General features: G+C 40.6%; 1 protein-coding gene across 1 annotated transcript in view; it reads left to right on the forward strand.

The window, feature by feature from the left end:
* cdh2 (cadherin 2, type 1, N-cadherin (neuronal)) overlaps positions 1 to 23,056 on the forward strand; it is a 41,898-nt gene that overhangs the window by 12,644 nt on the left and 6,198 nt on the right. The window contains exons 3-13 of the mRNA XM_043219655.1: positions 11,516 to 11,724; positions 14,152 to 14,292; positions 14,447 to 14,602; positions 16,528 to 16,672; positions 16,753 to 16,925; positions 17,476 to 17,613; positions 17,706 to 17,891; positions 18,368 to 18,621; positions 19,218 to 19,360; positions 22,036 to 22,269; positions 22,362 to 22,595. Coding sequence (XP_043075590.1) covers positions 11,516 to 11,724; positions 14,152 to 14,292; positions 14,447 to 14,602; positions 16,528 to 16,672; positions 16,753 to 16,925; positions 17,476 to 17,613; positions 17,706 to 17,891; positions 18,368 to 18,621; positions 19,218 to 19,360; positions 22,036 to 22,269; positions 22,362 to 22,595 — 2,013 coding nt within the window. The remainder of the gene's footprint in view (positions 1 to 11,515; positions 11,725 to 14,151; positions 14,293 to 14,446; positions 14,603 to 16,527; positions 16,673 to 16,752; positions 16,926 to 17,475; positions 17,614 to 17,705; positions 17,892 to 18,367; positions 18,622 to 19,217; positions 19,361 to 22,035; positions 22,270 to 22,361; positions 22,596 to 23,056) is intronic.

A 23,056-nucleotide genomic window follows, 5' to 3' on the forward strand; every position in this document is an offset into this window, starting at 1 on the left:
GGTAAAGCTAGCATGACCTTAATACAGGACAATGGATCGCAGCTGTGCCCGATATGGGTCCGCTTTTTTAAACGCATACACGCACAACAGGAGAGGAAGGACTGGCGATTAAAAATGATTTCTCTGGTGTTTAATGAGAAAAGACATAGCTGGCACAAGAGTTAGCGGGTGCAGGAGGTGATAATTGGACCGGCTCACGTGACTTCTGTTCTCCGGCTTAAAGCAGTAGTTCGCCCCCAAAAATCATTCAGTTAGTCTGGTGACAGTCCAAGACTGTCGTGGAATAGAAAGGTGAAACGCTAAAGATGTTGGACTAACAGCTCTTTACGTTGAAAGCGGATGGTGGTTTGTAATGCCACACATCGAAAAGCGCAAAAGACATCAAAAAAGTAGTTAGGAATCTTGTGTTGTATTGCGGATATATTCCGAAATCATTTACCGTCTTCTTTGTTTTATGTGTGGTTACATCCAGCATTAAAAGGTGCTCGTTGCCGTGGCCTAAATTTAAGACTGACATGTTTGAATTGCGTATAAAATTGGATTACAGCTTTAACACAAACAATCTAATAAACTTGATTCATATTTGGCAGTCGTGCATAAAATAGATAAGGAACAGGTTTCATTTATGAAATAGTACTAGTGAACGTGCATGTGCTTTACATACAGAGCAACCGTGTTTCTTTTTTATCATCAATAAATTTTACTTCAACCGTAGACATTTTACTATATGATTCTTGCTTGTTCCCCAGCAAGCCAGTATTTTTTTCCCAGCAGTCCGGATACATTTGTTTTGAAAATAGGATTAATTAAAATAAAAAAATGCAAATAGTTAGAAAACAAGCAATTTTTTATGAATGTATCTACTATAATGAAGCATGTAGCCACATGGCTTTGATTTGCTTTTATATATTGTTTTATATTTATAATAATCCCATAACATTCTTCTTTTTTTGTTATTACTTGAAGTCTCATTGTGTAGCTACATTTCCACATTTCCCCAAGATTAACATATTTCAAGTTCATCTGTTAATGTACAATGTCTTTTTGCGATGAACACTCAAAAAAGCTACTTATATTTTTGAAAAACCACTGCTGTTATATGTTCGTAGTTGATTTGAATTATGCAACAATGGTAATTACTATAAACATCTTCCTGTTGAGGTTTCCAAGATGGCCACCGAGTGAACTGACTTATTTAATTTGCGAGCTGCAGAATTAAATAAAAAAGACTTAGTATTACTGTTATGATTTTTGGCATTATGAATCATCATTGACTTTCACCGTACGAAAAAGAACAGCTTGGACTTGAATCCGGCTTTCCTCTGAGGGGCCATCTCAAAACTTACAGCGCTGACATCATCTCGGTCTGTCTCTCTCCGCCCTGATCGCCTTGTTTCACTCTCTCTCTCTCTCTTTCTCACTCGCCCGTCTGTCTCATCCTGATATTCTCGTCTTTGTGTTGTATTGTCTCACCCTTTCCTTTGAAGCGACGTTTACTAGTGTACGCTCTCGCGGTTTTTACACTCAGCCGTTCCTCAAAGGAAAAGAGCTTTTGTGTCTTTTGTTACATTCTCCGTCGCCCCTTTTCTGAGCCCCACTTTTATTCCGCTATCACCTTTCCATCTTTTATTTTCACGATACTCTATCACCTGTGCGAATGCCACGGTTAATACGGCGCCGCCCATGTGCTGCAATGTTTCAGATGGCATTTCCGCGCTGGCCGAGCGTTGCAGCTACGTTATTACAATGTTTTCCATATGGCCGGAGAGGTGAGAGAGTGGGCTTCCCTCGAGTGAGATTTATTGGCCCCATATTGATGTCCTTGGGCGTTGCCGATTGATTTGACACGGCCGACATTGTTTTGCGAGCCTGGGGGGAGGTGTTTTGTGGCCGAATGAAACTCTATTCCGCCCCTTTTGCAAAAACCCTTCCAAGCTGGAGGCCTTGGGGTTGTCAGGGGCGACCAGCACGGAGCTAGGCAACCTGGCCTAATTCGTCCCATTTGGCTGAGCTCGGTTGCGCAGGGACTATTGTTCCTGAGTCAACAGAAAACTAGCCAGGCGCAAACGTGACCGCACAGCCGGAGGAATCTTTGACGTCCACTACAAATCAAAAGCGTATGCTTGTCCGGGAGGGATGTTTGATAGTTTTATCTGCGTGTTACATCTGCACATAGTTATGTAATTTGAGAATTTTGAAATATATCTCTTGCTTATTTTTCTTCTGCTCGGTCGGCGATAATCCTCACACACACACACACACACCTCCCGGCACACATATCAAAGTACTAAGTCCGCCCTTGTCCGCAATACTGTATCCCACTGTCTCCCCAGCTGTCACCATTCACACACAGAAGCTGACACACTTATGCTAACAGACACCGAAAGCATTTGTTCTTCTGCTCGCGGCGGATGCGAGAAAGTCCTCTAAAACAAAAGCCCATGTAACTTCATTCCAGACATTTGCTTTTTGTACTTGTAAAGGCAAATCGCAGTGCGTTCACGCTCACACACGATCCTCCACTGCGGGCTTGCTTATCTGGGTCAGCGCTTGTACAAATCTCATTACACTCCAGTCTGCCATCCTGATGCATTATGGGTAATGTAGTTTTGACCCAGTATTAGAAGCAACACCTCAGGCACACTCATTACTCTTTAACTGCATGGGATTCGATTTGCTTTTAGCATTTGTAGTAGGCATACGCCCTCCCTTCGCCTTTAAAAAGGTATCGAGTGTCTCGCAGAGCAGCGTCGATAATGAAAGACGATCCTCCATTGCTCATTTTCGCGCTATGAGCGTATTTGAAACCTCTGTAGGCTCGCTGGAGTCGTGTTTCTCACAGTCTGCCTGTATCGTTGACCCACCTGAGGACAGGTACTTCACTTCCTCACACACCCTGTTCAAAAGCGTTTTAGCCCTGTTTTTGAGTGGGATGTTTCTCTCTGAACTGCAGGATCTAATGGGCATCTGTTATGAACAGGAGGTTATGGATTTCTGCTAGCCGAAAAAAGATCAATATCCGCAATTCGACACCCTCACCACATCCGAGTGTGCAAAATAGGAAAAGTGGTTCGTTCACAATTTCGTTTGCATCGTATTTGGGCTCCGTCTGAGACGCTATGCAGATACGAAAATATGGTTCCCTCAGGGTTTCACCTTGATTCTATACAACGGCGTTTTTTTTTTTTTAGTTTTGTGTTTTTTGCTTTTTGTCTGTTTGAACGTACCTTTATTGACTCAGGCGGTTTTATCACCCTCGTCCTCGGCTGCTGTGTGTCAGATGAAGAGATCAAAGAGGAAGAACCTCTTAAACAAATAACACCGGGATGCCAACACACATGGCACGCACGCACTATAAATTTAATCAGGGCTTGAGCTCAAATCACTATTATTTTCCCGGGAACCCAAGATTTGAGGAAGTCTAATCCTGCTTTTGTCTTCGTTTGTTTGCAGTCTGCTTTTTCAATCTGTGCTTTCTAAATACAGATTAAAAGAAGCCGTGAAAAACACTCGCGGCATGCAGGTACATACACAAATAGTGGCGTGTTTATAGAACAGACAGATTATAAAACGCGTCGTAGATTAAAGTGACTGTTTTTACCTCAGGCAGGCAGATATGTTAACATACACACCGCTGTTTCGAAATCTTGGTAAATTACAGTATCATCTGCGTTCAGGGCTGTGAGAGGGAGTGCAGATGTTTGCAGTTTTATGCTGTTTGTTATTTCTCGTCGGTCTTTGTGATACACAATGAAGAGCGATTACAGTGGTCAGCGTTACTGACCCGAGGGAGTCTTCAATCACTCACACACACATAATCTGAAGCCTGTATAATCCCCTCCTCCCTCCATCAACCTCCAATTAATGATTCCTGTGGCTCACCATCCATTTTACATCAAACTCTGAACACTTGAGAGCGTGTTTGCAGGTTCACATAGTCCTAGAAAATGCAAGGCTTTAAATTATTTATGTATACCTCCTTTTTTTTTTTTTAAATGCTGGAAACTGGACACATCAAACATTCGCATTGTGTTTCACGGGCCTTCGAATGTATTGAATAACATTTGTATAAAATAATTCATTTTTGTAATTATTACGTTCTGAGATTAGCCATTGAGTAAAACGTTTTAGCAAATTCGAGTGAATCTGTTTATCGATAGGGTGAATAATTTTGGTAACGTATGAATCCATACGATAAAGGTCATCGAAATGTTGGGGTGGGAACCTGCGTTGTTCTTGTCAACATGTTATTTTTTTCCTCTCGTTTGTTTATTTATTTCCTCTTTTGTTGCTGAACTGTAATAAAAGAACCTCTCCCTGAATTGCTGCACTAGTCCTGTCTTTGTAGCGATGTCCATTCATGATACTGCAGTGCTTTGTGCTGCTATAATGCAGCAGATGCAGGTTTTTCTGCCGCGTCACTATCGTTGCGTTTCTGATCCTTGAACAGAATCGGGCCTCTGACCACCGCCATATGCACCGAGAGGGACATATTAATGTTCAGATCAGTATGGTTTTCAATAAACAATCGTTGCTTCAGGTCAAACTACAGTAACCCTTTCAAGAAAACTTGACATCCGAACTAAATTTAGTTTATTAATAAATGTCCCTTAGACCAGTGTGCGCTGTGATCTAATTCTAGGCCTTTAAACATAGCCAAGGCCAGGTACAAAATAACATTAATATCATAATCTAACATGTTTTCACTTTGCATGACCCAATCAAATACTAAGAGATATAATCCTGCTCTACATTATTGCCTGCTGAATGTTCTGTTTCACCCTGAACTACCCTCATTACCGCACTTAAATGAGTTGTGAATACCGTTTTATGTTATCTTTAAGTACGCTTTTCTGAATCCCTAATACGAGGACATATTTCTCACATTTTCATGCCGTATTAAATGCGAGCATTTCACGTGTAGGAGACATGATAACGTACAGAAGGCAGGGGAGGAAGGTGGCAACTGTAATGTCTGTCCATTGACGCGGCAAATTTCGTGACCCAGTCAGCGTCCCCACAGGCAGCATTGTCACAAAAGCAATTTTCTGGGTTTTCAAACCCAAATAATAGTAATTGTCATGGACATTTGGTCACACATTATAATAGGCTCCATGTTATAGTGCAATTATATGAGTAAATACAGAGCGAGAGTCTCAAACAACATGTAATATGGAATTATCTGGTCTGTAATGAAGACTATTGCAATTAATTTGCCTAATGTTTTAAATGTTTGAATTAGCTCAGAAAAGATGAAGCCATTTGCTATAAAATGGTGCGATGTGTTTGACACATTTTCTGGTGGAGGTGTCGAAATGCGCTTGCAGGAGTATTGAGTTTGCATTTTTAAAGGCCCACGACGTGCTTGACAGATAGTCAGAGGTTTTACGCATCAGTTTTTGTTCGTATATTTTGTAAAACAACAGTGTGTGAGGACAGACAGCACAGGAATGCGCTGCCCGTTTTAGGTCCTCGGGATCGGGTTGGCGTGGCGCCCCTGCCATATGCTGCATGTGTGTGTGCTTTAGCGTGTGTGTGTGTGTGTGTGTGGCTCTGCGCACGGTCATAAATCCTAAGTCCTCACAGACACCACCAATCTAGCAAGGTCAGAGGTTAAAATGACTTTGCACGCATGCGTACATACACAAACACACAGGCAAAACTGGAGCGTTGCACTAAAAAATTATGATTGAAAAAGTAACCTAAAGGCCCTTAGTGCTATTATGATGCGAAATGAATAATTGAGTTTGTCTGTGACAGGGATTATCCGCTGAATGCCAGAAAATGATTTTTTTTTTCTCACTGAATTCAGTATCTCACATTTTATTTGTGTCTATTTTGGAGGTGTCTGCTGTATTGCCATTTATGGTTATAAGCCGACAAGTGCTGTGCATGTGAAATGTGGGGTATGGTTGTATTCTGGGTTTTGTTGGCATGTTTGGCATCCAGGTTTTGCACATTACTACACACCTTCCTCAGCGCAAAGCATTTGTTGAAACTCAGTATTTGCATGTAAATCCAAAATATACAAATGATGATGTCAGACTTGTTAGCAGGGAGTAACCAAATGAGAAATATACTGTGGCGCGACCGTGGTGCAGTGACGTTATCAGGTGGTAGGTAGAAATATTTACATGGCACTCATTAGATTAACATAAAGTATTATTTGAAAATCTGGAAACTGAGGGTTCAAAAAAATCGAAATATTGAGAAAATCACAAGTTCATAGCAATACATATTACTAATCTAAAATTTAGTTTCAATATATTTTATTCAATATATATTTTACCTATATAACGTATTGTTGGCTACTTATGAGTCTTCCAGGGTCACATATATTTAAAATTATAACTACTATTGATTCTTTTTCAATTTTATTTCTTTTAATGTTGCATTTAATTATGTTTACATTAAATTGTACGATAAACACGGTTATTATTTAGTTTTGTTTTAGTAATATAGTTTATATTGATTTTATTATTAAAATATAATTCGAAAGAAAACACATTGGCGTTACATTACGTGGTAATATACAATATAGACGCTATTGTTTTCATGCCGGCATTGTAATATGTTGTCAAAAATAAAATGTGTGTGTTTTTAACAGTGGAGCCAGTAACAAAAAAACAACATTCAAGTAAAAACACTCAGCCACGAATGTTATTTTTGTTTGTGGCATTTATATACAAAATCACCAGGTCCTGTGGATGAATTAAATAAAGCCTTCTGTTACACTGACGTTACATTAGTGTGAGAAAAAGGTACGAGGCAGAAAACGCGTGTAATGTCACTGTTCTCTCTACATGTATTTATCTGAGTGCGCATGCATTTGCATGTGATCAAGTCATTTAACAGGTTGAGATTGAGCTTAATCAAGCGTGAGATTCACCATGTTCTTTTGATCTAAAGTATAAATCTGAACAAATGAGGAAAGAGACGAGAGGATGTTTTAAGAGGGAACGTCATATTCTCTTCCTAGGTTTTTAATCGCTTTGTTTGAGGGGAAACAGCGTGAGGCGAGTAGATACGACATGTTGTTAGTCGTACTTTTGGATCAAAGACTCAGATGATTCACATTAACAGTGAAACACATAAAAGCAGCTGTTACTCACCATTATAACATTTTGGCAACTAATCAATAGCCATTGGCTCATTATAGGAGCTACATATTGTGCTAGTTTCCAAAAGAGATAATGAATCCCTTTATGAGCTGAAAAGCTCTAACAGTTTAATGCGCACTTTGGTTTTCGAATTGATTTAGTTCCCATTGGTGCATTTTCTCGGCCTGTGTTTAGGTGTGTTTGTGAATGTCTGCCTTTTTTGTGTGTGTGTGTTTATTTTTGGCGAGGGAAGTGTATCCGAGTTAAACCTAAGTTGCCATGTCCACCGAGGGATGTGCCTGAGCGATGTGGCCATTAGAGGAAGCTCACCCTTAGAAAAGTCATGGAAAAAGGGCAATTATAGGCAGGCGGTACAAAAGACAGCTTTGCTCTGTGCGGAGTGGGGTCCTAAGTACCACATCCATCTGAATTCTTTCACAGGAAGGCTCAGTATGTCTCGGAGACCATGAAACCCCAAACGACGACATTAAGACAGCTATTTTACGCTCTCTCATGGGGGTGGTGCGCTAAACAAAACTATTTTTCCATTACTTCCCTCATTTATGTCTTGCTGTTACTAAAAGCTTGTACCAGTTGAAGCCGGCTCGTATTAAAATGAACTAAGAGTCCCATTGGGAGGGAATAGTGAGGACGTTTTGAGCGGTAAAGATGTGATGTTGGTGCTGAATGCTAAATGCTAATGGGAAAAAGAGATTGCTTACGGAGCACATCGCACCTCTGCTGGCTCACCAAATCAGCACTTCAGCTTCAATGTGTACTCGTGGCCAGGTCTTCATTGTGCTTTTTTTTTTTTGGAAAAAACTTAACATTCACCAACTTTTTTTTTTCTATCAAACACAAAATAGACATTTGGTATGCAGCTCTTGTCATACTACACCAGTTTAGAGTTTTTCAAACCTAAAAAAGGACCCAAAAAAAAAGACCCAAAAATGTTCCAGTCCAATTATTCACTGAAGGTCTTGTGTTGTGTCCATGTCCGCAAAGTTGGCTAGTTGGGAGCTTCAGGGAAATGACTGAATAACGACTTTTCGGTCTGTTCATCGCATAAAGCTGTTGTGTTTCTGTAGAACCCATGGAATATAGCACACAAGTCATATTGCTGATACTTTTTATTGTGTTTTTGTCCTATTTGGAGCTTGACAGCCTCTGGTTAAAATACAGCGCGGTGTAGGACAAAAATTACGTAACGGTTCTTCAAAGATTTGTACTTTAGTGCTCCTCAGAAGAAATAACAGCATACAGGTTTGAAACGACATGATGGGTAAGTAAATAACAGCAAAATTGCTTTAAATTCTAGGCTCCCCTTCAATCGGCCTCTTAAAAATCTTTCAGGTGATGTTGAAGAGACATTGGTGAAGGGCAAGTGACTCTTATCTTGCTTCTCAAACACGTCTGTGGTGTCTGATCACCTTCTCGCACGTTCTTAGACACGCATGCATGCGCATATCAAGCCTCCTTGCTTGCATTTAGCACTTTGACAAATTATTTTCCATATCATTGGTCAAGGTGACAGAAAATGGATGTTTTTTCTTTAATTGCCTCCTATTTAGATTATATCAGTTCATTACAGATAAATCAAGACCTTGTTTGTCCCATGACTTTATAGTTGAAGGATTGGATGTTTTATGTTGCGTTTCCTACATCATCAATACTTAACAAATAACACCACTTCGCGTTTCAGTGCGGACAAGGTTGATGGATATTTTCAGGTTCACATTAAATGCAGCCGAAGAATAAAAAATAAAATCTATTTATCCGAATCAATTTGCTGTTTTGAAGACTCATATGTGCGCTCATTTGCTGAGGGCTTTGAGAAAGCACATGCAAGCTACCTCAGACGTAAATGAATGAATTATTTTAAGCAAACTCTGTCTTACATTAAATCACCCTTATAATTAAATCACTTTTCACTGTTTTCGCCGTAACCGTGTTTACTTGCGAGACGCGATGAGTAATGTGGCTTTTACGCGCCGCATTAAGCCGAGTTTGCAGGGACGCGTAAAGAGATTGCGACGAGAAGAAAGACTCAAAGACACTGCTTTTCCTGTTTCATCCGTGAGAAGAGCAGCACTCGGTAATGGAAGGAGACAGCGTGGTAGACATATAGCGCTCGACAACACCCTCCCCCCGTCCTCATGAAAACTGCACGAGAAAATGCAGCTGCAGGGGAAACTGGTGCAGCCATCTAATAAAACGAACTCGGTGCACTTCGTCAAGCTAGACTGACACACACACACATACCACAAGCACCTACCTCACACCTGCCGAGCGGCACGTTTTGTGCCATCAGGGCAGTCGCGTTACATTAAACGCATTACTCCGTGATGGGTACCATTGCGCCAGGGGCCGCGAAGAGGAGTCTTTTAATTTTGAAGAACCAAAATGAAACAACATAGGAGGCGGTTTACGCAAGCAACGCGCAAGGACGGCGGGATTACCAATATTAACAATCAGATAAACGTAATAATTGCTCACCCCCTTCAGCAGGTCTTTATCTAATAATCAGTAATAAGGTCTCATTGGTTGCCATGTCTAATAATAGTGAGCGATTATTTTAGCCTACTGTAATACCCTGAGAGGTCCTCGCATAATAAATGGTGATTAACAAGAGCGAAAGGTGTAATTTACCTACGGACCTGCCTAATTGCTATACGGCAAATCAGCGTTGTACCTCGTACATATGCGTGAGAGCAAGGAACCGCACTTGCAAAAAACAACACGGCACACACAAACACACACGCACCGAAAGCAGATGGGTTGAAAGCTACCTATGAGAGTGAAATTCATCTGCGAGGAGGAAGTGTAGCCTGTGCTCTCTGCGAGAGAAAGGGTGGAAATTTCCATGGAGATGGAAAATTGGCTTTTGCACCATTTTTATTGTCACTGATAGTAGAGAAAGGACGGAAATGTTTAGGGAGTGACATGAGCTTAACTTTTCCTGCTTGAGCATCACGATACAATGCGTTACTGCCAGGCCGAGGCACAATTGCGTAGCTTGTAGAGCTTTGTATCGAGACTTCCTGATTTACATCAAACAATCTTGATTCAGTTTAATGCCATTTCATTTGGATGCTTTTTTTCTGACATATGAAGAAAAACACAGTATATTATACTTGTAAAATTGCTGTATTTTATTTCCGACTGATTCATTTGTCTGTTTCAATTTTGGGGTTATCAGACCACACTGTGTATTTTTGATTCACTAAAAAGATTCAGTTCACAAGAGTCATTTGTATGTTGAATTATATCGGTCAACGTCTCTTCGCATGCAACACAAGGACCGCTGGCTGAAAAGTTAGTGAAAAGTTAAATGTTATTATCTGAGAAAATATTACATTTGGACAATTTAATTGGAAACTTTGGAAATTTTACTGCAATGAGCCTTTTGATGATCGTTTGTTTACAAATTTTACACGCTGTTAATAGCCAATTAACCCTGCAGGACGACTCGTATCTGGCTGCTCGCGACAGGTTTCATGTATATTTCAATGATTAGACTTGTTAAATGATATGCAAATTGTTCATGCATATTCAGCGGTCTACGCATGTGTACATCGAGAAGGACAAAATGTAAGGATCTTAGCGTGCTTACAGGTGTTTATATTAATAGTTCATGTCCTGACGGGGCTGAGGAACACTAAAATGAATCCCTGTCAGTAATCGTAAGTCCACCGCAGCCATACCGTGTGACGTTAACGCTCAGCGAGACATCACATGCGCCGTCCACCTGGGCTGGATAATGAGAGCTGGCGTTCTGCTTGAAAGATGAAAAATGTCAGACAAATGAGCCCAGTCAATACAAGGCTCCTCGCAAACAAATGCGTCCTGATAGGAAAGCGTCCCGGCGTCTCTCTCAGTTCTGGGCGTGTAATTGTCTGTCTGTGTTCTCTAATTGCGGCATAATAAATAAAGCACATTCATTTGTTTATGTCTGTACTTCTAATGCGATTCCCTCCAGTGCTGTGCCGCAGATACCTCTCAACTCGGCTTTTTCTCACTTTTCTCTCTTTTTCCCTCCCCTCATCCCTCTCTCTCTTTGTCTCCTCGTCCTCCTGTTCCTCCGTTCCTCGGCACACCTGGGGGCCTGCAGGGGATGTCTCAGCATGAATAATGCAGGAGAGCTTCAGAAGTTGTACCTGCTCTCCTTTCCTACCATCTCTCTCTCTCTCTCTCTTTCTCTCTGTCAGCGCATACTCTCCATCTCTCGCTCTCCTCGTCCTCACTTTTCAAGTAAAACCATTATTCCCTTGCGGAGGAGCGGAATGTGATTTCCTGTGCGCTTGTTTTTTGTGAAAAAAAAAGATGTTTGCAGTTTAAAAACAAAAGCAGGCCTGAACTCAGTCCAATCTCTCTCTCTCTCTCTCTCTCTCTCTCTCTCTCTCTCTCTTTTGCAGTGGATTTCGTGGACTGTGGCCGAGGTTCCGGCTTGCGTTTCGAGAGCGGCGACCCAGCAGATTTCCGGATAGAGGCCGACGGGACGGTTTTCGCGGCGCGGACCCTGCAGCTCTCTGACAGGAAGGGGCGGAGCTTGGAGATTAAGGCCAAGGACGTGAAGTCTCAAGAGGAATGGCTGGTGCACATCAACTTCACCCAACCCAAGCAGGTAAGAAGTCATGCGCTCTCGCACGTTAACAGTTTAGGCGGCTGCGCGACTGCGAATTCGCACTAATTATAACCGTGTCAGAACGCTAACGGCGCATGGCGTTTCTAAACTAGCCTCACGCTGCAATTACACCATCAAACAGCCATTGTGCGAATGTGAGCTCACAAAAATGTCTCTCTTCATCCGTAGGCCCTCTGTGACAAAGCCAAAGCTCTAATAAAACTATATTAGAAAATTAGCAGAGCACTAACACGTTGATAGTAGGGCTGTAATTAATGTTTAACGATGCTAAAGAGATATTAAGGCAGGAGGATACATTAGACAGCGGAGATCTGGACCCTCAGCTTGGGAACACTAACCATATGTCTCATAGCCCTGCCTTCTGCTCAGAGACAGGGAGAATTTACTCTTTATTACTGATACACACATGCCCACACACTGCCGCCAAGGGGAAGGAGGACGAGAGGAGCCGGAGGGGGAGAGAGCAGATAAGGGCGAGATTAAGGATGAGATGGTCGAGGAGGCAAAGGAGGAGAGGGTGAAGAGTTTAGGCTAATGCTGGCTAGTCACGATGCATTCCCAATGTGTTTGCTGCAGTGTTCAAGCCAAGCAACACTGGGAATATCACTGCGATTTTAATGAGCTTTTAATTTGGCCATTACGTTTCCTAAAGAACGTGTCATTAGACTAGTTTCGCAACCGGTCTCTTTCCTTGTCTTTTGAGATTTAACTGCGTCTGTGATTCAAAGTAGCAAAAGAATCTTTAAAACGGGCATGTTTGATCAATTTGTGTTTCAAAACTTGACAGTTCGTCGTGATTTAAATCTGGTATAAGCCTGCATTTTTTGCATTTTGCTGTAATCTTAGTAAGTAAAATGGATGTACACTACTGGTCGAAAGTTGAAAAGATCTGTAAGATTTTGAAAGAAGAAAAAAACAGCGATGCATTTGCAGTCACTTTTGGTTAGTTGAGTGCATTCTTGTTGAATAAAAGAATTTATTTAAAAAAAAATCACACTGACTTTAAAGTTTAAACCTTTTAACAATAGTGTAGATATATATAGCTGTTTTTTTTTTGTTTTTTTTTTACAATGTATTGATTTACAGGTGAATGAAAATTATTATATCCAGGGTTCTTGTGATCTTGAAAAAACATCAGGTAATTCAGTGTTCTGGAAAAAAAGAAAAGATGTGCTTTCCGTGGAAGATAATGAAATTTTTAAATCTCCCGGTCCATAGACAATATAAATATTTCTAGTTACAATCAAGTATCTTTAGCTACAGCTGACCTGATAAGGTGTAAACCTTTTATCAAGTAATCAGAATGACTAATCTAAGGATATATATCAAAGAAATTTGCTGGCCAGAATGTATGATAAGCCTGTATATACCTGTATGTTTAGATTCCCTGAACAGATTAATTTAGGGAAAATACGCCTGGCTTATTGCAGAGTAATTGTTTCTTTTTATTTTTTCTTGAATTCAGCATTGGTTAATGCTAGAGAAAAACAAACACGTTAAATAAAATTACATCTCAGAGTAATTAAAAAAACGAATTAAATATATATCGAACTTCAAAAGCTCAGGCCCGTTGTGTACATCTCGAGATAACAGGAAAGAGAGAGGTGCAAAATGTGGAATGAGAGAGAAATGGGAGATGTGAAAAGTTAACGAGAAGGAACAGAGGTGAAAGACGTTTTTCCATCAGCTCAGCCGATGTTTAAGTTGCGGGTGAGTTCGTTTGGAGAGATGGTGCGACTGTGAGAAGGTACAGGGGTAATGAGTTAGCTCGTCACCTGAGAGAAAATCGAGAGCGTCAACCTAGCTTCGTCAACACCGAACACCCCACGTGTTTGTCGTTACCAGAAATGTTTCACCAGCGAGAGGAAGAAAGAGGAGATGGGCCAGGAGAAAGAGACGCTAAGTTGATATCAGCTATTTTGAGTCACCTTATAAACAGAGATTCTGTACTCGTATAAAGAATTCAGACTTTATATTGTGTTGGTAGCTGAAAATGAACTCTTAACTGAACACTCAGAGGGGTTTTTGTTCTGTGTCACACTAAGAGCAGGGCAAATGTCTGGTCAAGCACATCTCTGGCTGCCTTTGGCACAGGAATAACAAGACTCAGGGAGAAAGAAAATGGAACAATACTGCAAACTCGACACACACACACACACACACACATTCACTATGTGGGTGTTACTGCTGAGGGATTTAACGATGGAGCTGCAGTGATATTTATGACCCCATTACAGAGGGTAAAATTAATTCTGTAATTATTTGAGGCCGGGGCAGATGTGTTGAAAGTGCCGCAGTGTGTGTGTGTGTGTGTGTGTGTGTGTGCCTTAATGTACACCAAGTATGTGGGTGTTTGTGAATGTAACCGTTGTTCTTTTTGCTGTTTTTTTTTTTTTGCTTTACCAGGTGCCAGAGATACTGTTTCCGAGGCACAGTGTGGTTGTCAAGGGCGACGGCAGTGTGAATCGCGTGAAAAGAGACTGGGTCATTCCTCCTGTCAACGTGCTCGAGAACTCCAGAAAACAATTCCCCGAAGAGCTTGTGAAAGTGAGTGTGTACACAAAGCAAAACAACACTGGTTCATCATGTGAAGTGTATACGAAAACGTACGATAAAAATAAGCCAATTCATTCATCAGGTTGTTATTCGAACGCAGAGCAACTCAGTTTAATGTTTACCCTGCAAAATGTTTGCGCTTCAGATTCAGTCAGATAAGGACAAGAGTAACACACTGCGCTATAGTGTGACTGGACCAGGAGCAGACCAGAATCCCACCGGTCTGTTTATCATCGACCCCATTACAGGAATCCTGTCCGTCACCAAACCGCTGGACAGAGAACACATCCCAAATTTCCATGTAAGTGTGTGTTTATGACTCCACATGCTGAGTTGTAAAACTTTAATGGAGATTTCATCCAAAATTATTAATGTTTCAACATGTTTCAGATTTATAAATTGCCTGCATTTGGTTTTTGCTTAAAGGTTTTTGTCCTAAAATACCTGTAATATCCCCTAATGACCATAACCATGTTTTACTATGTGCATATTAACATACAGATATGTAATGCAATGCATGTCTGCATTAAACTTGTTAGACATGTATTATACTTGGCAAAAATATATTTTTCTTAGTACATTTTTTTTAAATATTTTTAAACCATGATCCATTACCAAATTTTTCATGCAATTAATGTAAAAACATCAGTGTCATGTTTTATCTCCCACTTGATGATAAAAGTATAAAAGTGCCATTTATTTTATGAAAGTGGTGTATTTTTGTAGATTTATATTGAGTTTAGGTTGTTTTTTTTTGTTTTTTTTGATAAATTCATTGTTTTGCCACTAGTGTCTGGCCACCAAATCACCCTTTAGTGTCGATTTATTATTTTAATTTCAAAGTTTATTTTATAAGAATGTACGCATTAGATTGCATATGCACTTTTCAGTGACCATTTTGAGCACACACATTGTTTAAAGATCAGACCTTTGGTCTTTTGATCCATGCATTCCATCCAGTGTAGACAGAGACTCTCTAAAACTCCCAATAAATTACGTGTGTCAGGGTTACCATGGCAGCCAGTCTGAGAATGTGACCTTTGACATCCCTTTAATCCACTGTACCATGAAGAGGATAGCAGACAAAATTAAACTCGGAGGAGCTTATCCTAACACTAAGTCACACACACGCACACACACACACACATTCATTCATTGTGCTCGCAGGGGGCATTCCCTAAATCTGGCTTTTCCTAAGTAAGAACAATCCTCAATCTCCCCTGGAAGTAGTTGCAAACTTTTCCTGCCTGGTTTCAATACCCTTTCACTTCGCCACTGGAACCGACAGGCTGTTAACCACCCTCAGTGTCCACCTAATCCACATTCAGATTCAAATTATGCAGAGATTACATGAATATGAAATGATTTGCTTCCTAATGGTGCCAAAGGTGGAGCATCAGGCTTCTTTCTGTCAGCTCATGCATATATGCAGCACTCCTAAGACTGCACTAGCACGCAAACTGCAACCTAGTCAGCTGCGGCAACTGCTTAACGTGAATAACCACGGTAAATGAGTGCGGTGCTTAAGAGCCTCTTTTCTGCTGACAGCGTGTCAGTACTGCAGTTAGAGTTTTACACTTTATTCGTAATAATATCTGCAAGACACCGAAAAAAATGCTGTGAAACTTGTAAGACTCAAAAAGTACAAATGTGATTTTTAAAGCAATTTACTTCACACATTCTTTAAATAAATGCAAAATGCCCCTATTATGGGTAATGAAAGGTTCGGGAGTTGACAACAGTAGCATTTTTCAGCCTAGTGATTCTTCGTATACAGCGTTACCGGGGAAACTGCTATTTTTACGCTCCAAAAGTGGCATCTGGTGGCAAAAAAATTATTTGCATTTTCAGAGTAACGCAAAAAGACAAACAAGTTGTCGGGCAATATGCTAATGATTCATGTTGACGTCAACGTGACGCGGCTTGGGCTTCTTTTTCAAAATGATTCATTTGAATTATTCAGAGTTGACTCTTCCTGTTGAAAGACAATAACTTTGAGAGACAATACACAGTGCACTTTCAGATTTAAAACTTTGCAGGATGTTTTCATTCATTTACATTTGTGTTACTCGCTGCATGAAAAGTAATTTTCAAAAATATTTAGCTAATTAGCTAAAAATATTTTGATCACATTATGCAGCATTTTTGATTATAAGAGACTTGTCAAAATGTTCTGTATTATGTATATGTATATGTTTTAAAACATTTGACTTTTTGCATTTGCAGCTACGTGCTCATGCTGTAGACATCAATGGGAATCAGATGGAGAACCCCATCGACATCATCATCAATGTCATCGATATGAACGACAACCGGCCCGAGTTCACTCACCAGATCTGGAACGGAACCGTGGATGAGGGCGCCAAACCAGGTACACCTGTCTTCACATTTATGTGGGTATAAAGGTGATTATTACTGAAGGAAAAACTGACATTCATTGCTTGGCTCTAGGTACATTTGTAATGACAGTGACCTCTCAGGATAAGGATGACCCAAATACAGCCAACGGGATGCTCAGATACAAGATCCTCTCGCAGACCCCAGAGAGCCCCTCCTCCAACATGTTCACTATCAACAACAAGACCGGCAAAATCATCACTGTAGCTGCAGGTCTAGATCGTGAGGTACGACTGAGTGTGTGCTAGTATCAGCAAAATGCTGTAAACCAGAGGTATTCAACAAATGTTAACACCAGTAGAAACAAAGATAACTATATTAGCGTTCACACTAATGCGCGAAAACACTGATTCTGTTGCTTTAATTTCTTGAGCTTAGGTGGATTCTGATTGGCTGTTTTGAGAGCGATTGCAACAATTTTGTGTCTCTGTGTCTTCATCATTCCTATAGAATTAGAATGATTTTTTAAAAAGTTATCACTTATAGTTATCATCTCTTTTATCATCATACATTTTTTAACTTTTGTTTTTTTTTTTGTTACTTTATATTTCTATTTATCTATTTGTTTCATTTTTATTTGTAGTAATTGTACTTCAGTTTAAACTTATTTTATGTCATTTAGATGACATAATAATAATTATTATTTTGTTATTTTAAATAGTAAGATCCGAACATAATTTTTCCCGGGTTCCTCATCCTCATCAACCACTGCTGAAAACCATTTATGCCTTGCGCGTTTAACCCAACTTATCTTGATTTGTTTTTGGTGGCGAGCAGAAGGTGCCTCAGTACACCCTGATCATTCAGGCTACCGACATGGAGGGAAACCCCACCTATGGTCTGTCCAACACCGCCACTGCTGTCATACGCCTGCTGGATGTCAATGACAACGCTCCAGAGTTCACCCGAGAGACCGTGAGTGACACACACACACACAGACACTTGAACACGCGTCTCGCCAAAGCCATCTTTGCTGAAAATCGATCTCTCTCCGCCTGTCCCTGTAGTTCCATGGTGAGGTCCCAGAGAACCGTGTGAATGTGATAGTGACGAATCTCACCGTGACTGACAAAGATGAACCGGGGACCACTGCCTGGAATGCAGTGTACCGTATCATATCCGGGGACCCAACCGGACGCTTCTCCATCCCTACCGATCCCGTTACCAACGAAGGCCTCGTCACCGTCGTCAAGGTAACACTCGACAAAACTTACAAAGAAATAAACATACTGACATAGCAGAATACGCTATACTCCGCTTAGATACTGGAATGACATAAACAGAGAAGCGGAGTGATACAAACAGTGAAAAGTCCCAGGACTCTGCTCAACCAATCAAATTCAGGGACCGGAACTAATTGTTGTATAAATGCTGTAATTGGGTTGCGCTGCTATTCGCTAGAATCTCGCTAGAGTCCCTCAGGCACGGGTTCAAATACAGAGCAAAAGACGGTCTCCATGGAAACAGCTTCCACCTGCTGTTCAGCTGAGTTAATGGTTTATGTCTCTTAATTGAGAATGAGTCATTCATTAATTATTATTCAAACATTTCTCCTCTGTGTATTTAATTGCAACACAATCCATTCATTGTATCATTTTGATTCTCTTTCCTAACAGATTATGACACTGTTAACTTGATTGTGTGTGCGTTTGTGTGTCCTTGTGTACAGCCAATTGATTTTGAGATGAATCGATCATTCATGCTGACGGTCGTTGCTGAAAATGAGGTGCCACTGGCGAGTGGGATCCATCGCACCCGCCAGTCTACATCCACCGTGTCTATACGTGTCATCGACGTGAACGAAAGCCCAAATTTTGACCCCAACCCCAAACAGGTCAAACTGGAGGAGGGGCTTCCGCAGTGGTCGATGCTGGCGACTTTTACAGCGCATGATCCAGACAGATATATGCAACAGACTATTAGGTATTAAAACACACACATGCATTTTACATGCACGTTTATAGAGCAGCCTTTATTTATGCATTTTTTTTTAAATTGCATTAAGTAGATCAAAGCAGAAATGTCTTGCCAGTCCAGCCAGAACTGAAAATGCAGTAGCAAAAAAAAGAGGTTGCAAAATACCCATTTAAAATGTATGGTCATGAATATGGCCTATTTAATTAATTGTTAATGGCTATGTTTGGAAAGGAACACTAGCTTACTGCTTACTGAATATTTTATAATATAAATAGTATACTAGCTAGTATTTGGAAAAAAATTGCCATTTTTGTCACATTACCTTCTGATTTAGTTAACAAATTATTATCAGTTGGAATCGTTACAGAATCATTATTGGTGATATACATTTTACAAAATCAATAAAATCTAATATTGATATATATATATATATTTTTTTTTATTTACCATAAACATTATAATAGTTCTAACAGTAACAACACTGGTCATACTGGAAAGGTCAAGCTTGCAGTTTGCATTGTGGGATTCCCTAGTTGTTTTAACCTATTTTATATTGACAAATGAAGTAAATATTAACCACCTTCATATGGTGTATTTTAAAGGTACTCTAAACTATTTGACCCCGCCAACTGGCTAGAGATCGATCCCAACAACGGACGAATTTCCACTATTGCTGTCCTGGACAGAGAGTCTCCATATGTCAAAAACAACCTCTACAACGCCACATTCATGGCCGCTGATAACGGTAGGAGCAACTGTGTTTGAATGCATGTGCATGCAGAAGCAGCTGAGATTGAGTGATTCCATTGATTTTAGCTCTAGGGAGTAATTGCAACCTGAACAAACTGCAACTGAGATGTACACATGCCCACACATCCATGTTGATGATCACACCAGCAACATATGCAAAGTCATTTTTGAATGTCTATGCTTTCGCTTTTTCTGGGGGTTTTCTTTGAAGCACACAGATATGCACATACACTACCCGCTGTGTGAAAGAGTCTACAGAAGTCTGCTAGGCCCTATTCTGCTGTGGTGTTTAACATTCTCGCTGCATCAGAGCTGTGAAACAAACCCCCTCTCTCACACACACGCTGTAAATTTGAAAGCTTGTCTCCAGAAACACTCACTAAACTGTTGTACCATTTTTGTATGCGGTATTTCAGCCTCAAAAAACCTACCTGCAATCCAGTTTATCCAGACACTAAATGCACTGAAATAGAGAAGCACTGCGTGTAAATTAAGTCATTGTCATTCTTTTTTAGCACAAATACACCTTTGTATGTAAATTAGGCTTGTTATAGAACAGCACTCTTAGATTGCTCAGACTCAACGCTATCTTCGTGGCCAATTATCATTGTGCTGGAAAGCAGGGGGTAATTTTATTAGGCAATTATAATTACAAAATTGAAAAAAGAATAGTTAATTAAAAGAGTTGTTTGTGTACATTTTCCAGTTATAATTGCAGCTGCAATTTGTGAAATGATGAAGATTAGTGTTATATCCAGCTGTGTGGTGCAGTCAAGTGCACTTTGTCCATTTGAAAGGTGTTTAGATTGATGCTGTAAAGTTACTAAAAGTTACTTAAAAGTATTTCATATCGTAGTATTCTGCTGGTCTTTAAAGCAAGACAGTACAAAACAAAATGAGCAAGGTAGTGCTTAGATGCCAAGTTTGTCAGGACATTCATGCGATCTCAAAGTAATAATGGAGTTATTACTCCATTGCCTTTTGTGATGTTAGTATTAACAGTTCTATATGCAACGAATATGCAACCAAGTTACCACAGTTTGAATAGCTAATAAATGTTTGGAATCATTATGTTGTACTGGTAACGCATGCCTAAATGCTGGAATACATTCCACGACTTCTGAACAGATTTTTTAAACACTAGGCATCATACACTGCACAACCAATGATCATACATTACCATTCATCAAAGTTCACAACAAACTCACGCAGAAACGTGTATCTCGTTGCTAGAAGATGCATGGCAAATGAAAACAAATGTTCTAAAATCAGCTGCAAATATCAAACATGTTTGATAACCCCCGACTGGAGAGAATCAAGCTAAAAAAAAAAAAGTCTGGGACCACAAATACTACCCAGTTTTCTATGGAATCTTTCAGACTGGCTCTGACTTTGGGCAAGTGCTAAGATAAAGCAGAATACGTGAATACACAGCACTAATTCCTTTCTCAGTTCCGTTGAATCTTTGCGTGCAAGTGGCAGGGCTCCCTTTTTCACAAAGAAGCCTTTTCGCATCTAGTTTAATGCTGATTCGCACACCTGATTCAATATATTAAGGATACTTAGTCGTATTTGAGTTAGGGGTTTTCAGGGCTGGAACAGATTAAAAGTGTGCTGTGAATGCCAGGAGTAGAACAGAAAGCCACCGCTCCGTCAGACTGCCGCACTGCACTGCCCGTCTCTTGTTCTTTGTTTAAAGATCAGTGAAGTCGAAAGGTCTTGTTGCTCTTGTTGAAACAGAAACTAAGCTCTAAACTCTTAAGTAGTGATGGTCCAGTCTGTGCTGGCGCACTTGTACGCAGATATTTCATGGACGTGGGCAGCTTGATTGGATCTTATAGACTGTGCATTATGGTTTATAAATGAGTTAGCATGCCCAGCAACCCAGAACAGAGGAGCCTAAAGTCGTTAACTGCTGTAGTTCGTCTGTATCGTCGGTTTTCAACTATTAGCGTTGGGCTCAGATGTCACGCCCACAAAGCCTTCACGGTCAGGATGCATATTGCACACTATAACGCCAAGAGCTGTACGCATTCAGTTTCCGGCACTCTAGATGCATAAGTTTTGTTATTAATCCTCCACTCGTGTAGGAACAGATGCAGCTCTGTCCAGGAGTGATGAAACCTCGCCGGATGGACAGGAGGAATAAATAAAAAAAAGACACTCTTCTAGTGTCATGCTGTTGTGTAGGATACTGCTTTTAAATGTTGAAAATAGTGTTTTGAAGTTATACAATTAAACTTTTACAATCCGATTCGTCGACTGTTTTTTGTCAAAATCTGACTACTTGAGATTATAGCCGTGTTCCAATTTTGGGACTGCATACTTCAAAGAATGCAGACTTTAAAGGCCACAAAGGTAAAACTGAGTGTTAAATTGGATGGCCTTTTTTGTAACACTGGTTTTGTTTGATATTATAATAAGGTGAAAACGCAACATTTAAAACTGTAATCCAGCATTGTCATACATTGAATCTTGCTATAGTCTGGGCCGTGAAGGATCCATCTGTCGTATCCTTCATGGCCCAGGAAACAGAGGACATTTTGAGACCGCACTTGATGGAGTCTTCAAATTGGCTTGGAAATACAGCCTTCGAAGAATGCAACCTCTGAATTCGGACACGGCTTATGCTAGTATTAACTTCTCCTTTTTTCCTCTGTCCATCGACAGGTGTCCCTCCTGCGAGTGGGACGGGGACTCTGCAGATCTACCTGCTGGACATAAACGATAACGCACCTCGAGTTTTCCCTCAAGAAACAGAAGTGTGCGAGAGGCCCGAACCCAATGCCATCAATATCACAGCCGTAGACGGAGATCTCAACCCCAACGCTGGGCCCTACGCTTTCGAGCTGCCCAACCGTCCCTCTGACATCCGCAGGAACTGGACACTGACACGAATCAGCGGTACGCTAGACGGAAAAGATTTCTCTGGGATTAAGAAACACTGCATTATTTTTGCCAGACTTTATCTCATGTGTTTTGTGGTTGGTTTGCAGGCGACCACGCTCAGTTAAGTCTAAAGATTAGTTACCTGGAAAGTGGGATATACGAGCTGCCCATCAGCATCACAGACTCGGGTAACCTGCCCATGTCCAACATCACCTACCTGCGCATCAAAGTGTGCCAGTGCGATCACCACGGCGACTGCGTGGACATGGAACGCATCATGGCAGCCGGGCTGGGCACCGGAGCCATCATCGCCATACTTATCTGCATCATCATTCTGCTGGGTAAGACACACTAGACAGAGATCGTTTCTTCCAGGCAGTTGAGTTCTTATCAGTTGGTCACATTTCTGCCAAGCACATGTGATCTGCTTTTAGTCGCAGAGGCGATATAGTCACAAAAGATGTCATAGTGAAGCTTTTGTAGAAAGGATAGGAACAGTTCTGTTCACTTTAAAGCGATGATATCGGTTGAATCAAAATCAATGCTTTTTCTCTTTTGGGGTCGACTGTAGCTTGACTGTAGTTTCCATTCACCAATTTTTATTTAATATTTTATTTAAAAAATGTTGAATTGAAACACCAAGAGGTAAATCCAATTCCTAAAAAAAAACATGTATAAGCTCTCTTGAGGTGGAAGAATGTTTTATTCAGCAAGAAGACAAAAAACAAACTATGATGGAAACGCATTGTGCCTCATGTGCCTAGAGTCATGTGATTAAATAATTCACTTCAGGCCGATATCA

Source organism: Puntigrus tetrazona, chromosome 20, assembly GCF_018831695.1.
Source record: "Puntigrus tetrazona isolate hp1 chromosome 20, ASM1883169v1, whole genome shotgun sequence".
Classification (NCBI taxonomy): Eukaryota; Metazoa; Chordata; class Actinopteri; order Cypriniformes; family Cyprinidae; genus Puntigrus; species Puntigrus tetrazona.